Raw genomic sequence first — 18,016 nt, forward strand, 5'->3', positions numbered from 1 at the left:
GAAACTCCTTTAGTGTGAGGCGGACACACATATGCCCTGCCTGGCTACATCCTGCAGTTACCCCACACAAATCTGTCAAACTTAGCGCACCACACTAGCTAGGCTATGGGAAGTTCAGAATGCCAACTTGGGGATTCCGACTATAGGCAATTAAAGGAATATTTCAAAATTTCGAAGAAAAAATCCACAAGGGAAATGGCATTTTTGAAAAGACAATCCTTTGGAGTTATCTACAATGTGTGTGTGGGTGGGGGAGCCAGGGCAGGAAGCTCAACAAAGCTATTCCAGTACTTCAGATGAGACCAGAAAGGAATGGGTGATGTGTTGCTGAGAAATGTTATTTGTACTCTGGTTTTGTCTTCAAGGAGTTGAGCTTAAAACAAATCTCTAGAATCCATTTGCCCCCCCCCCCCGTTGCAGTCCCTTTGCTAGATATATTCAGCCTCTGCAAATTGTTTCAAAACCTACAGTTGCTCAAGACTGACATGAAAAAAACTTGGCATTCCAATATTTTATGACATCTCCGTGGCTTGGGGAAAGGACACCCTTTTCTTACCACTTTTATTTATTTTGTGTATATTAAAAGGATTTCAAAATGATGTGAAAAGTAGTAAGAGTCGTAAAGGTAAAGCTTATGGTTCTAGTCAGGAAGGACACGAGCGTCCGTCCCATGAGTTGCACTTTCTGTTCGTATGAGGAGTGCTCTGTGGTGTAGCTGTGTGCCGTTCATGTCATAAACCACATGACGGTGTTGGAGATAAGCGTAACAGACTTTGCCCCATGCTGGTGACAAGCGACAGAGCAGAGAAGTTGGGCTCACTCACTAGGAAGCAGACTACGGGCGGGAGAATCCTGGGAAGGCAGTGGAGAGGTGAGGCTTTGGTAAATGTCTATTCTATGAATACCAATGGGAATCTTTCCACAAAATGTACATTCATCTCATTTTACTTTATAGTTACAGCTTTGGGGAGAGCTACTTTTCAGAGGTCAGTTTCTAAGAAATCAAATATTCACTTCTGTTGATAATTAAGAATGCTTCCTAAGTCTTAAGATGGAAATTAAGTTTTCTGCTTTTTATTTGCTTTTTCCATGTTACTTTGAATGAATCAATTTACTTACCTTTTTCCCAGGCATTATGAAAGACTTCTACTTCAGAGTTACTATCGTAGTTATAGGTCTTTGCTTTCGGGGAACAGCGACAAACCCATCAAGAAAAAGCAGTACTTTCCACAATTCTGGGTACCAGCGGGATGGGCATCTTCTGGCAAACTGGTCTTCAACAAGACACACCTCACAGATGACAGAGACCGTGGATAGGAGCTCCCGTTTCTTTCGAGTCCTCTTCCAGTCTCACACGAGAAAGGAATGGCAAATAAAACATCTGGACCTGAGTAGCCGTAGCATATCGGAAATGACCCTCAGCCCACTTGCTCCTTTGCATGCTTTGGAAGTGCTAAACCTCAGCGACAACGCCATGCGCTCCCTCTGGCTGGATCTGCCCTTGGCTCTTCCCTCGCAGCGAAGCGGTGCCCACAGCAGACTGCCCCATCTAAAGGTGCTGCTACTTCAAAGAAATCAACTCAGTGGCACTCCTAAAGGTGAGCACTTTTAAAGAAAGGATGAGACAGAAAAGCAGTATGTGGGGAGCTGGTGTTGTATGTCAACAAGAGTTCTGTATTTTGTTCAGTTACAAGGGGGCAGCTGAAAAAGCAAAGTGGTCTGACCGAGCAAATACAATAAAGGCGTTTCCTAGTGGCGCTGCCGGCCAGAGCGGAATCTACAGTTAGTGCTGCTTAATCTTCTACTTGTCTTACTCCCGTTAATGGTTTATGACTTGGTCAAGAAACCCTGGGACTCCCCTAAGTGCTCCATAATAATCTCTAATGTATTTAGGTTTGTTTGGTTTTGAGGCAGGGTCTCACTGTGTAGTCCAGGCTGACCTGGAATTCCCTATGGAGACCAGACTGGTCTCAAACAAATAGAAATCAGCCTACCTCTGCCTCCCAAGTGCTGGAATTAAACATGAATGTCACCATGCCTGGCTAAGCTATCTATCTTGTTTGCTATATATATTTACTAATATGTGAAAGCCCTGAGAACTAGTGGATACAAGGTATTTTTAATATATAATATAATTCAAATATGTTATTATATTTATAATCTTTTCTTCTTAGAATCCATCTTGCATTTTTAGTTGTCCTCCAAATGTAGACCAAAAATACCATACCACATTATCCTATATTTGTGTGTAAAACTTCCTACTATGAAACCAAAATCAGAATTCCTTGCTGAAGCTTAAGTTGAGTTCTGGAGATGCACCTTCAGTTTTCTGGAACAGAGGAATAAATTTCTGATTCTGAGCCCGAAGTAGGATGTTTCCATGGGTACATACAACATTCTCGGGCTGGCTGGCCCTCCTCTGCCCTTTCTAAGTCTCGCTCCACAGCTGGGGTAGAATTTTATGTTCAACCAAGGCATCAGGGAGTGTGTGTATGTGTGTGTGTGTGTGTGTGTGTGTGTGTGTGTGTGTGTGTGTGTGTGTGTGTATCTGTCTCCCTGACCCCCTGTTACTCAAAGACTAGCCTTTCTCAGTCTCTCAGATTGGTGGAAATCCCTTCTCCTTTCTGCTTCTTCAATGCCCTTTGAGAAAGGCCTAGGGATTCATTCCTCTGAGATTCAGTACTCCCAAACTCCTCTGCCTCATTTTTGCTGGGCACAGTAGCACAGGGCCTGCTTTGCTTTTAGAATGGAGACTACAGGGAGCCACAGGATTAGCAAAGGAGAACACTATCCTAAAATGAATTGAAATGTGACCCTCCCTCCTGAGGACAGATGTGTTCTCCAGAGGGCTTGCAGTTACGGCTGATACCAACTAATTTCACTTCAAGGTCAAAGGCCCAGTATAGACACAAGCTTCTTCCTCTCTGAGGTTAAACTTCTGCCTTCCAGACTGTAAGTGGGGAATGGTAAACGCATAGAGAAAACAGCAGAAAAACAAAGTGAGCCACTCCTGCATCTGGAATTCCGTTAGAGCCCTAGCAAATGACGCTGTCAAGAGAGGAAGGATGCAAACATAGAAAGTCCGTGGAATGTGTGGATCGATTGGAGACATCGCCGTCATTTTACCCATGTCGCTATAATGCTGTAAGCCACGTGCAGTGTGGGGCAGCAATTAAAAGATGTGAAAGGTTGTTTGGAAACCTGAAAGAGATTTGCAAATATTAGTTTTTATTGCTCTCCCGGCACAAATTAAGAACAACAGTATATGTAGAAACAAAGAATTAATTTGCTTCTCTCTACATCTCACGTTGCCTTTGAAAACGTTAAGTCGTTATTGCCATTGAGGGGACCCATAACCTACTACAATCCACGGCAGGGCTGTTGCGTGTCTGTTTAGATGCGCTCTACTCATTCAGAACGAGAATAAATTAGAAACACCCCAGAAGGCAACTCTCAAGCCACTGACCATGCAGCACACTGCGCTTCATAGCCTATGACTTGTGTCTTTAACAGTGACTGTTTATAGGACACTCAGAAAATGTCCTATTTTTATAATGTTGAAACATCATGCTGACTAATCCACTGTCAGGCGTGCTCCTGTGTTGAGTCAGCTGTGACGTCAGCAATAAGCTTCGTGTGGAGGAAACACCCTGCTTCGGTGCTGGGCAACACAAAAGAGAAGCCAGACATGAATGCAACCTTACTGATAGCTCCACCTTCCAGCCATAACTTTGGAATGGTAATAACTTAAAATCAGTATATTGGGTCTTTTTATTACTGTAACAAAATGCCTGAGTTGAACAATTTAAAAAGGAAAGTTTTGCTTTAATTCACAGTCCGGAAGGCTCCAGTCCATGTCAGCTGGTTCTGTTGTTTGGGCCTCTTTTGAGCTGGCAGGAACACATGATAGAAGTGTCTGATTTCACAGTATCAGACAGTGAGAGAGAACAAGAACCCAAAGTACAACAGTTCCCACCAGGGGCATGTCCCCAGTGGCTGCAGACCTCCTGGTAGGCACCACCTCTTGAAGGGTTCACTCATTTCAGTAGCTCCAAGCTGGGGACTAAGCCTGTAATGCATGCCATCCTGGGGCCAGGTGCCCAGGCCATAGCAACCAGTATTTTAGGAGTTGAAATCAATGGAGTCAGCCTCTAAGACCTTCATCAAGTAGGATTTTCAGTAGCTTTCAAGGTAGCTGGAAATGTCCTGGGACAAACACCTCATGCTGGCTCCAGGGAGATTGACAGGTCAGACTGGTATCCCTCATGCTAACCTGCCAAGTTTCAGACTAGAGTGCTGCATTAGAGACGAGGTGAAAGAATAGCTGAGTTTTGAAATGAGAAGAATTAGAAAAGAAAGAAAACCCCATGTCTTATAAAACAAGAGCTTTTTGTATTCTTTTACCTACAGGGACAGCTATTGGGTTTACAGAAATACAAATAACCATTGTTCTCAAAGACAACTCAATTTCTAAAGAAACAAAATGTGCGGACCACATTAAGCCAAGAGAGCAGGACTTTGAGTGACATACACACCTTGGTCACAATTAGGGATGACATATTAAATAAAATGTCTCACCCTGGACCATTTTAGACCCTACTCCAGTTCCTAATACTCTGAACTTGAAGCCATAACTACAGAATGGCGTTGTTGTTGTGTTCTCTGATGACCACACATGAGAAGGCATGCAGAAGTTCATAGTTCAAAGACAGTGTTTACTAAGATGGTGGCTAGACACCCTCTCCTGCCCTTTTTACTTAGGGACTCTAATATGATTTCCAGGAAATAATAAGACTGTGTCTGGCCTCTTAAATACTGGGTGATTAGATTCCACCCCCTCATAGCTCAAGCCATCATCAGAATAAAGTTCCAAAGTTAATTCCATTCCCACAAAGTCACTTCTGACTTTTCCTCTCAGCCCTGAATTCTCCCTGCTTGAAACATGGAATCTAACTGCCATGAGATGTCCCAGTAGTTCCCCGTGCCTTACAGTTTCTGCACACTTGACTCCGCATCATCAGTGGCTCAAAGAAGAAACACATTTCCCCCCATTTAGCTGTGCAGCCTGGATATGTAAATGAGTTACTTGAATGACCTCACTCCATCTTGGGAGACCTTCAACGGTCAAGGTCATTTGTAAGGACCACGCTAGTGCCTTAATAAAACAAAACCTTAATCCTCTAAAATTGGAAGAAGCTTATGACACTCAGTCCCAATTCAGAAGAAATTTACCCTTTTGGGGTATTCGTGGATTGACTTTATGAGGGAAGCTGAAAAAAAAATCTTACATTACTCTGTTTCCTTAATAACTCACCTTTGATAACTCACTTAACATGAAAAGTCATATTTCTGAGAATAATGAGTATACAGGATCAGCAAATAAGTATACACACAGATGCTATCTGAAGCCTGGAATGCAGAGTGAGGTCGTACATAATACCTTAGCCCAGTCAGCCACCTTTGGTGCTGTTGGATTGCCCTGCAGCTCTAATTGTGGGGCCCACCACAGTTTTCTTCTGTCCTTGTCACTTCTTTGTTCAGGTACAATAGAATATCAAAAACTATTTTCTGGCTGGATGGCGGTGGCACACACCTTTAATCCCAGCAGAGGACTAAATGGGAGGCAGAGGCCAGGTGGATTTCTGTGAATTCAAGGCCAGCCTGGTCTAAAGGGTGAGTTCAAGGATAGCCAGGGCTGCACAGAGAAACCCTGTCTCAAAAAACAAGCAAACCAAAAATCTTGTACAGAAATATTTGACAGAGGGAAAAGATAATAGTTCAGGCTGTATAAGGGCAAATACTTATTTCAAAAAACAAAAGCTATTCTGAGTGTCTTCAAATGTTCAGAGTATTTGTCATTTGTGCCATTGCTCTGTTCACAGTTGTGTGGGTCTTTACAGTGTTAGAGGCCCTACCCTTCCTTGTTCTAAGCAGTCTTGGATCTGTGCCCTGATTCTAAGCCATTATGACCTGTAAGAAAACCATCCCCACTATCCAGATACGACCTAGAGATCACTGTGGAAGTTTCTCCAGAACCTTTGGATAATCTGTCTTTCCATTCTTCTCATCATCTCCTCAACCCAGGGAAACTCTGGTTTCTCTCCTGGTGTTGCAAGCTCACTTGAACTTCCTGTTCATTTATATGAACAGAACCATACAATATAGACAGACCTTGACTTATGATGATTCAAACTTAATGATCCTTTGGTTTTACAGTGGTGACTAAACAATACACATTCAGTCCTTTGCATTTTGTTTTTGTTCCCCTGGGGCCTTCGATACATACTGTGGTGTTCTGTATGATACTAGACGGTGGCAGAGTCATGGTTCCCAGTCAGCCTCTGGATCCTGTAGGTAAACAGTCAGTGACTCTGTGTACTGCATTATTACGCTAGGCTATTTGGTGGGTTAGTTATATTAAAGGCATTTTGACGTGATATTTTCAACCTGTGATGGATTTATTAAAATATAAGATCTTTGTTTATCAGGAAGCATCTGCTTACACTTTTTGCTTTATTTCAGCTTCTCTATTTCAGTGCAATTATTTGGATGTTTACTCGCATCATCATATATATTAAATTTTTGTTATTTTTCACTGCTGAGTGTAAGTTCATCATTCACCTGCTGACAGCTAGGCTAGTATGGGGGAGAGGCTCAAGGTGCTGCAATGAAGATGGATGGAAAAAGATAAACCACTAGATAAGCACTAACCAAAAGAAAGGCAAAGGGTGTGTGTGTGTGTGTGTGTGTGTGTGTGTGTGTGTGTGTGTGTGCATATGTTGACTTCAGGTGCTTTCCTCTATCACTTTCCATCTTAATATGTTTTGTGTGTGCGTATGGTATGCATGAGTGCATGCGAATGCATGCTTGTGTTATGTGTGAACCCACATGTGTGTGAACTCATATACATACATGTGTATGTGTGCACATGAAGGCCCAAGTTTGGCACCGAGTACTGTTCTAGTTTCCTACTGCTGCTTTGATAAAATACCCGGTACCAAAAGCAACCAGGGCAAGAAAAGGTTTATCTGGCTTTAACTTTCAAGTCACATTCATTATTGAAGGAAGTCTGGGTAGGAAGTCAGGGTAGAAATCTGGATGCAGGACTCATGGAGGAATCCTGCTTGCTGGCTTGCGTGCAGGCTTATATATAGTGATATTTTATTCGTGGCTTAGTAAATAAAGTTTGCCTGAAGATCAGAGTGCACACTAGTTAGCCATAGAGGCCGGGTGGAGGTGGTCCACGCCTTTAATCCCAGCACTAGAGGAATATAAGGTGGGATGAGACAGGAACTCGCTCTCTTAACAGTCTGAAGACTTCATAGAGGTAAGAGCTCTCTGCTTTTCTGATCTTCAGCTTGAACCCCAATATCTGTCTCTGAGTTTTTATTATTCATGCTACATCTGGTACCCAACATCTACGGTACAAATTCATGAAAAAAAAAGTTTGCCTGTGGCTTTATAGACACTGGCAAAAGCCAAAGCTACATGCGGCCAGAGTCACCACCCTACCTGGTAGGCTTTGCCCGAACTCCATTCTCAGGCTGCTGCCTTGAACTCCAGTCGGGCTTTTATTGCTCTACACAGCAGCAATAAGCGTCACATATTTATCGTTATTGGTGGCAGGTTTGGTGAGAAAATTGGGAATTTTTAAAGGGAAGAGTTACTTAAAAGGGAGAGCTTTTTACCACATTAAAAAATGGGAATCATAATTATGATAGAGAAAGTTAGGTCTTTGTATGATTACATAATGCATGATTTTAAAATGGAACAACTAAATGAAAGAATAATCAACGTAACCAGGATTGACTTTCTGTTAATTAATATTTTAATAATCCTTGCTGGGTTGTTTGGGTTTTTTTTGATAATTCTTGGTTTATCTCTTAAAAAGTTGTTTGATTTGACTGCCAAGGTACGAGTCTTGTAAAAACTTAACAAAACAGATTATAGAGATATTCAGATCTAGACAGAGGAATTTAATGGAGAACCAACTTCAGCAATGCATTATAAGGTTAGAGGGGAACAGCCTAAGATTTTCAAACAATCAACTTTAATATACCCAGTAACCTTAAAGGAATTGCCAAATGATAGAGGTTTTGTACGAAATAATTGGACTCCTGTGTCAATGCTAGATTTAAAGAGATTCAAGAAAGTTGTAGTCTCATGTGGCATGCATACACCTTTTATGAAGCAAATGTTAAACCTGTGGTCAGTTTGTGATAGGATTATCCCTAAGGACTGGATAGACCTGGTTAAAGCTGTTTTAGAATCTGGTCCACAACAGAGCACCTGGTTCAGAGAAGAGGCCAAGACCATTAAACAATGGAGGGAAGCGAGAGGTATGGAAACCTCCCAAGATCAACTTCTTGGAGAAGGAGATTATGCTACTATATAGAAAGGCCATCTTTATATGTTGAATATGCCCTGGATTTATGTAGTGAGCAGCTGCGGGCAGGCCTGCTTTTCGTCCCGCCCGGCTCCTGCACAGCTAGCTTAGCCCCGGAAATGACAACACACAAATTGTATTCATTTAAACACTGCCTGGCCCATTATCTGTAGAGAGTTAGTTACTGGCTAACTCTCACATCTTGATTAACCCATTTCTAATAATCTGTGTAGCACCACGAGGGGGTGGCTTACCGGGAAAGATTGAGCATGTCTGACCTGGTGGCTGGCTCCATGGCGTCTGCCTCATAGCCCTCTTCCCAGCATTCTGTTCTGTTTACTCCGCCTACCTAATTTTCTGTCCTATCAAGGGGCCAAGGCAGTCTCTTTATTGACCAATGAAAATAACACAATAGACAGATAACCTTCCTCCATCAGATTTATGCCATTCAGCATCTTTGAATTCTTGGGACAGAATTGGAGAAGGAAAGAAAACTGGGTCATGTACTAAAGTTATACAGGACCCAAAGGAAGCTTTCACAGATTTCTTACAAAGATTGGCTTCAACAGTAAATAGAATGATATCAAATTCAAAAGCTAGACAAATAGTAGCTGAATCTCTAGCTTTTGAAAATGCTAATTCTCAAAACAAAAGGATAATTAGGCCTTTAAAGGTGAGATCATCATCCCTGGAGGAATGGATCCAAGATACAATCAATATTGAATCTCATGACCATGATGATACTTGCATAAGAGAAGTGATTTCCAGAGCTTTAAGAAAAAAAATCACATGTCAAGTGTTTCAATTGTGGCAAACAGGTCACCTTAAAAGGGACTGTAAACAGAGAGTTCCTACAAACAATGTTTATTCTGAGCATAATCCAGAGTGCCCCTCCCTTCTGGATTATGCAGAAGATGTGGTGAAGGCAGGCATTGGACTGATGAATGTAGACAATAAGAGATATTCAAGGTAACCCTTTGCCATTGGGAAACTCCTTGAGAGGCCTCTTGCAGGCCCCTATGCCAAATCTGGTTCAGTTGTTTCCTGCCATCATAGAGGAAACTCCTTCCTAGAGCAGTTAAAGAACCTGATGCATATTATAAGAAGCCGTATTGCTCTGGATAATAGAACACTTATTAAGGAGAGAACAAAAAATTAGGAGAGGCCATAAAGCAAGTATTTTGGCAAACTTCTATAAATGAACAAAGACCAAAGTCAAAAATGTGAATAAATGATGTCATTGAAGGTCTGGTAGACACAGGTGCATATGGAACAATAATTTCACCAGAATCTTGGCATCTAAATTAACCTCTTTAGGGGGTAAATGTCCAGTTTTTAGGGATCGGAACTTTATCGCAGGTAAAACAGAACACAAGATAGGTGAAATGTATAGGATTGCAAGGACAGAGAAAAAAATTAAAGCCATATGTGATGAATATAGCAATAAATTGTTACAGCAATGGAATACTCAGATTAACAGTCCCCCAATCTTAGAAACAAACCGTAACTTAACTTACGTTTCTGGGGAAAATATTACAAGGTATTATAAAGAATAGTCAGTCACCAAGCATTCAGTTTGTATGAGAACAGGGCACAACAGCTGCTGATATTTCAAAGGCACCAACAGCCTCTACCATTAAAATGATTGACAGACCAAACTGTATGGATTGCACAATGAGTTTTAACAGCAGAGAATCTGTAAGCTTTAGAACAGCTAGTACATGAGCGACTAAATGATCAGCATATTGAAGAATCAACTAACCTTTGGGATTCTCTATTGACAATTAAAAAGAAATCTGGAAAATGGAGAATGGTAACAGATTTAAGAGTTGTGAATTAGATGATTCAGTCAATGGGCTCTCTACAGTCTGGAATTTCTTTGCCTTCTCTATTGTCTAAAACATGGCCTCTTATTACTATTGATTTAAAAGATTGTTTCTTTACTATACCTTTATAAGAAAAAGACAGAGAAAAACTTGCCTTCGCAGTACCTACTTACAATAATTCTCAACCTGTTAAGAGGTATCAAGACACAATTTATTGGCTGATTCAAATGTAGATACTTTAGAAAGAATGTTTGAAGAAGTAAAGAAAATTTTACCTTGTTGGGTATTACAAATTGCTCCTGAAAAATACACAGAGGAGATTCTATTAATTATTTAGATTATAAGATACATTTGCAAAAAATTAGACTTCAAAAAGTGAAAATTACAGCTGGGTGGTGGTGGCACACACCTTTAATCCCAGCACTCGGGAGGTAGAGACAGATGGATCTCTGTGAGTTCAAGGCCAGTCTGGTCTACAAGAGCTAGTTCAAGTGTTACAAAGCTACAAAGAAACACTGTCTCAGAAGAAAAGTGCAACTTAGGAGAGATTGATTGCAGATGCTTAATAACTTTCAAAGTTTGCTTGGAGACATTTTGAATCTATGACTAACTATTGTGATAAAACCTCATAAACTGATTAATTTAAACAAAACAAGGTAACAAGGACTTAAATAGTTCCAAGAAATTATCAAGAGAAGGAGAAGCTGAAACTGAAAGAGAATTGACTTTGATAGAAAACAAATTACAGGAGGCATATGTTGATCATGTGGATCCAAATTTTAACTGAGTTCCGGGCATATTACCCTCCAAACACTCCCTTGCAGGAATTTTAATGCAGAGAGAAGATATTATCTTAAAATGGATTTTTTTTACCACATAAACCAAGAAAAAATTAAAACTTATGTGGAAAAGATCTCTGAGTTAATTCTAAAAGGAAAATTGAGACTTCATCAATTAGCAGAAATTACAGTGCCTTTTAATAAGGATAAAATTGACAAATTATGGACAGAAAATTAACCCTGGCAAAGAGCTTGTAGCAACTCTTTTGTGAGAGATTAACAAAAGAATCCCCAAAACAAGAGAATTCACATTGTACAGGATATACCAATAACTAGAGCCCCTACGTTCTTTCTTCTTTTTTTATTGATTTTTATTGAGCTTTATATTTTTCTCTGCTCCCCTGCCTGCCTCTCCCATCCTCTTCAAACTTTCCCCAAGGTCTCCATGCTCCCAATTTACTCAGGAGATCTTGTCTTTTTCTACTTTCTACTTCCCATGTAGATTAGATCTATGTATGTCTCTCTTAGGGTCCTCATTGCTGTCTAAGTTCTCTGGGATTATGATTTGTGGGCTGGTTTTCTTTGCTTTATGTTTAAAAACCACTTATAAGTGAGTACATATGAAAATTGTCTTTCTGTGTCTGGGTTACCTCACTCAAAATGATGTTTTCAAGTTCCATCCATTTATCTGCAAAATTCAAGATGTCATTTTTTTCTGCTGTGTAATACTCCATTGTGTAAATGTCCTTTTCTTAGGTCGAGGGGGAATTTAAGTTGTTTCCAGGTTCTGGCCAAGACAAACAATGCTGCTACAAACATAGTTGAGCACATGTCCTTGTGCCACGATTGAGCATCCTTTGGATATATACCCAAAAGAGTCCCTACATTCTATACTGATACAAATAAATCAGGAAAGGCATGTTGCAAATCAGAAAATTTAAATAAAGTGGATCAAAGCCCTCATTATTCTGTTGAAAAGTCAGAATTATAGCTATTCTCATGGTACTAGTGAATTTTAAAGAACCCCTCAACATAGTTACCAATTTGCAGTGTGCAGAAAGAGTTCCTTTGCATATTGAAACCACTGAATTTATACCAGATAATACAGAATTGACTTTATTATCTATTCAGTTACAAGATATAATCAGGAGTAGGAATCATCCCATGTATATAACACACATTCAATCCCATAGAGGTCTGCCAGGTTCTCTAGTACAAGGTAATGCAGAAATTGGTCAATTGTTGATTGGAAATTTCATAAAAAATATTATGTCAATAGCAAAGGTTTAAAAAAGACTTTTTTTATTATGTGACAACAAGCCAAGGAAATTATAGGGAAATGTCCTACTTATTTTTTTATACAACAAAACACCACTACCTGCAGGAAGTAACCCAAAGGGTACTCAAAGGAATAAAATCTTGCAGATGGATGTGTTCCATTTTGTAGAATTTAGAAAACTAAAATATGTATAGCAAACCATTGATACCTATTCAGGTTTTCAATGGGCAACTGCTTTGAGTTTGGAAAAAGCTGACTGAAGATATGGCCATTATGGGTATCCCTGTACATATAAAAAAGACAGACAATTCTCTAGCATATATCTCTAAGAAAATGAAAGCGTTTTTTGCTTATTATAGTATTAAGGCATATTATAGATATATCACACAATCCTACAGGCTAGGCAATTATAGAAAGATCAAATCAAACTCTAAAGGACATGTTAAATAAACAGAAAAGGATGATAAATACCCCATAAATAGACTGAATAAAGACTTATTAATTTTGAATTTTCTAAATGCTAATGAGAAAGGAACAACAACTGCAGAAAGATATTGGATAGCAGAAAAAAACTATGAAATTCAGTCACTATACTTTTTTATTTTATTTTTTATTTTTTCCATTCAAATATTTACAATTCCTTCCCTCCTCCCAATCCCCTCTCACTCCCCCACATTCCCTCCTCCCTCTCACTCCCTGCTTGAGAGAGGGCAGGGAACCCTGCCTTGTGGGAAGTCCAAGGCCCTCCCCCCTACATTCAGGCCTAGGGAGCTGTGCATCCATATAGACTAGGGTCCCAAAAAGCCAGAACATGCCATAAAAACAAGTCCCAGTGCCTTTATCAATGGCTTCTCAGTCAGCCCCATTGTCAGCCACAATCAGAGAGTCTGATTTGATCACATGCTCATTCAGACCAGGTCCAGTTGGATTTGGTGAGCTCCCATTAGAACAGGCACACTGCCTCAGTTGGTGGACCAAAGACCCAACCAAGAATGAGAATTAGAGACAAATCTCGCTCATGAACATCAATGCAAAAATTCTCAGTCAGTATACTTTAAAGATGTACTGACCTCAGAATGGAAACCAGAACATGTGTTATATTGGGGAAAGAGTTTTGCTTTTGTTTCTATAAGAGAAGGAAAGCTATGGATACCATCAAAATTGATAAAGATTCTATTTGAACAACAGACACCTCTTAATTAGGAGAAATTATATAGTTCATCAGACAGCATGGTCATTTAATCTAAACTAACCTATAAAACTAACAAATACTTTTCATTTGATCATATATAACTAGCCAAAAAGAGAAGCTCCCAAAAATTTAAGGTTGGGGAAGGATTTTGTTTTTGTGTTTTCAGGAGAATAAAGGCATCCAGTTAAGGAATCCAAAGACAACTGGACAAGTGAGACATCTGAAGAAAAAAGATAAATAATCCAGAAAAAAAGTCCCAAGAAAAAGAATTGGCCTATCGGTATATCACATTTCCAACAGGAAAAATTTCATAAATCTTCCCAAATGTTTGTTTCTGCTGTTCTCTGCAGATATATAATGCAAAATGGTCCTTTTGTAGTCCCTGTTCTACTAAAAATTAAAGCTGGCTTTGGAGTTGGAACATGGCTCTCTCCTTCTCTAAACCCAAGAATGTTTGCTAAAATAAAATCCAAAATCTCTGTCTCATATCAGAAGAACAATCTGATATGGAACAGAAGAAAAACAAAATTAAAGGACTATTTTATTGCCACTAATCTCATAATTCTTTGATTCTATTTTGGGTCTTTGAAGCTTTTCTAAACCTCTTTGAGATCTGCTGCACATGATATTTGTTTAGGTTTTCTGCAGTGGATGAAGACCATGCCTAACAGTGACATTTGAAGTCTCCGAAAAGAGGATGGGGCCCTACAGTGACAGTTTCTCCAGGACTTTGATAACACCACTAAGGTGAGAAACACCACCTAAAGATCAGATTTGGACTACAAACTTCTCAGAACAATTTTGAGGTCATTAGCTGAGATGATCCAGCCTAACAAAGTACTCTAGGCAGGATTTGAGATAAGTCCTGCACTTTCCCACTATGCAGAGATTGGACAACAAATGATAAAGCTACCTCTCCCAGGACTTGACAACTCAATTTTTCTTTTCAGGATCCCCTAAAGATGACATCACCCCCAGACAACAGGAGGTAAATTAAGAATATGACATCCACATTCCCAAGAGGTGGGGATTGTGGTTTTTGGTCATTCAATGGGTTACGGCTATTTGTCATTGTTTATGGGGGTTGGGATGGTTACAAGTTGTTATTGGTTACAGTCAGGAGGGAAGCTGAACAAAGGAGATTGAAATCAAAGTTCTTGTTTTGAAAAGAAAAAAAATGGGGACATAAATATGATAGGATAAAAGGGTAGAATATTGAATCTACTCTGAACAAAGGGAGGCTAAGATATAAAAAGGTATCTATCTATAAAAAGGTATAAAAAATCTATAAAAAGGTAGATTATTAAATTCACTTTTAAAAAGCAACTACTAGTTTTAAATATCTTACATTAGATTGGTTTTTATATATTGTACACCAATTTTGTATATTGATACAAATTTGAGATTAAGTTTGTTAGAACATGCTGTACATACATTTCTAATCTTGTTCAAGGTATTGTACCTATCTATACATCTCATTTAACAATGCAATGCAAATTTCTAGTCATTGAAAATTATTATTACCAACTATTTAGGATAATAAGGAAATGCAGGTTAGTAATTAGTCACCTATTACAATCAAACTTGTAGTCATTATTAGGTATGTTTTCAAGGTCAAAAGATATATATTTTAAAAAGACAGATCATCTTCAAATACTTCAGAGATCTAAGAATATGGCACTTAAGATGTTTTAATAGCATAGGTTCTTTTTTATGACAATAAAATATGTCTGCTCCTGGCAGCACCAGTCTACTTCAGAGAAGATAATAGACATCAAAGAAACTCCACATAGAGTTTACTTCTTTTTGGCAAAAGTAAACCACTAGGCAAGAAAATACCCTTGCCTCAACTGCTGATAGTATGCAGTCCTAATTGGACAAGCAGGACACAAAAGAGAGCAACTGCCAAACCTTGTCAAGACAAGAGAAGAAAGTTCTTCAAAAATCCTGTTTCATAGAAAAGTCTAAGCATTTAGGCTGAAGATGGATGCCCCAACATCAGAGGAACTTTGGGGGACTGGCCAAGCAGCCAATCATTTCTTTCATTTCTCATAATTTTTTTTAAAGCGTTTTGCTTGTACTTCCTGATTACTCAGTTAATATTATTTCCTTCTTGGGTCGCTGAGATAGTTGAAGACTAGATAGTTACAGTTATAGTTTTCCTTGTTGTAAGACTCAGAAAAGAAATTAACTAAAGAAGTACAAAGTGCATAAAGTTGAGAGATATCTAAAGATAGTAACGCAAATTATGATTGAAAGTAAATTAGGTACAAGGCTTTGAACTTGCCAAGATAAGAGAGATAATTAAGTATTTTCTCTGAGTTTGTTAAATGGAAATGGACTAGATATTGTTGATGTACTTATTGCCTGTATATATTGTATATACCTATTATACTTATTGTATATAGTTTTTTTGTATACTTATTGTATATAGTTTTATTGTATATAGTTTTTTAGTTATAGTCCTCTTTTTATTTTAGGTAAATAAAGGAAAATACAGTAGTATTTTATTTATTTTTTTAATAAATAAAGTTTTCCTGAAGATCAGAGTGCCAAGTTAGCCACACTAGTCAGCCATATAGGCCAGGCAGTAGTGGCACACACCTTTAATCCCAGTAACCATAATAGTTAGCGATAGACGTCAGGCAGTGGTGGTGCATGGCTTTAATACCAGCACTAAAGAGAAATATAAGGTGGGATGAGACCGAAACTTGCTGACTTTCAGTCTGAAGATCTTGTGAAGGTCAGAGCTCTCCAGTGGTGGCTGCTTTGATTTTCTGGTCTTCAGCTTGGACCCCAATATCTGTCTCTGGGTTTTTGTTTCTCTTGCTACACTTATGCTTAGCTAGCTTCCTTTCACATCCCCAAATCACCTGCCCCAGAAATGGTGCTGCCCAGAGTGAGTTGGGCCATCCTGCATCAGTCAAGACAATCCCTCACAGACATATCCACAAAACAATCTGATAGACAATTACTCAACTGAGACTTTGCTAGTGTGTGGCATGTGAACAATTCATGCTAAATATGACAAGTGACTTCTTTGGCTGATCTCCACCTTACTTTGAGGCAGCATTAATCAATGAACCTTGGTTTGCTGTTGTGGTTAATGGAGGTACCCAGCTTGCTCTAGAGATTCTTTCTCCATTACCTCCCATTTGCTAAGTTTATAGGTGGATACCACACCTCCAGACTTCTTTTATATGAGGTCCACACTCTGGTCTTTATGCTTGTATGACAAATGCCATACTCACTGAGTCATCTCTCCAGCCCCCACCTTATTTTTCGAGTCAAGGTCAAGATCACTCTCTTTTAAGCTAAAGCTCACTTTTGGCTACATTGGCTGGACAGCAAACTCCTGGGACCCGCCTGTCTCTGCCCCTAAGCAGCGGGATTACAGAAACACACCACATGCTTAGCTTTTATGAGAAGGCTGGAGATCTGAACTCAGGTCCTCAGGCTTCCACAGCAAGCACTTTATTCACTAAGCCCTCCCCCAGACCAGAGAAGGTATATTAATTCCAGACAAAGAATTTGAAACAAGAAAAATTATTAGGATAAAGAAGAGTCCTAAGTCCTAAGATAAAGGGACTAATTATTTTAAAAATAATGATAACCTATAATAATCCTAAACATAAATACACTTAAAATGAAACATAAGAAAACATGAAAAAACTGATAGTTCAACATCCCTCATCAATAATAGATCAAGGAGACAAGCAATCAGTAAGGATCTAGGTGAAGTGATAGTTTAATCAAAAATCTTGATTCAGTTGGTGCATACAAAATGATTCATCCAGGACTAGAGTGATGTCTCATAGGTTAAGAGCAATTATTGCTTGCACAGAGAAGCAAAGTTCAATTCCCAGCAACCACATGGTAGCTCATAACTATCTGTAACTCCAGTCCCAGGTTGTCTACACCGTCTTCTGACCAAACACCTTCCAAAGGCATCAGGAAGGCACATGCAGGCAAACCATTCATACACATAAGATAAAAAAATAAGACATAAGTTAGTACTAGGAACTGGGTTGTTGCTGTGACAGGACTGACCATGCTGTTTGTTCAAGGTTTAAGGAAGACTTTGGGACTTTGAACTAGAAAAGCAATTGCACACTTTAAGGAGGGGGCTATTGGGCACTTCTAGAAGGAGCATGGAAGACACGCATAGAGGACATATGTTGAGGAAAATTTGAACTATGGAGGACCATCTCAAGTTTCAGAGGAGAATAATATTAGTAAGTGGCCTCGAGACCATTGTTACGATATTTTGGCAAAGACAGTGGCTATGTTTTGCCCTTATCCTGAAAACCTGCCTGAGGCTAAATTGAAGCATTTTGTATTAATGTCCATTGATGTGGGATTTGCCTCTGTACGCTATGGATATGTTTTATTACCATTCGTTAATAAAGAAGCTTCTTTGGCCTATGGCAGGGCAGAATATAGCAAAGTGGGAAATCCAAGTAGAGATAGAGGAGAAAAGAAGGCAGAGTCAGGGAGACGCCATGTAGCTTCCCAAGAAGCAAGAGGTAACAAACTACGAGCTTCATGGTAAAA

The 18,016-nt window shown here is 39.3% G+C and overlaps 1 protein-coding gene across 1 annotated transcript in view; it reads left to right on the plus strand.

Annotated features, from left to right (window-relative positions):
• Nucleotides 1-731: 731 nt before the first annotated feature.
• The window catches only part of Lrrc66 (leucine rich repeat containing 66), a 33,436-nt gene continuing 16,151 nt past the window's right edge, over nt 732-18,016 (plus strand). Inside the window, 2 exon segments of the mRNA XM_048415181.3 lie at nt 732-871; nt 1,131-1,598. Of these exon segments, the coding sequence (XP_048271138.3) occupies nt 781-871; nt 1,131-1,598 (559 nt within the window). The 5' untranslated portion in view covers nt 732-780.

This window comes from Myodes glareolus, chromosome 8 (assembly GCF_982192425.1).
Source record: "Myodes glareolus chromosome 8, mMyoGla1.1, whole genome shotgun sequence".
NCBI lineage: Eukaryota > Metazoa > Chordata > Mammalia > Rodentia > Cricetidae > Myodes > Myodes glareolus.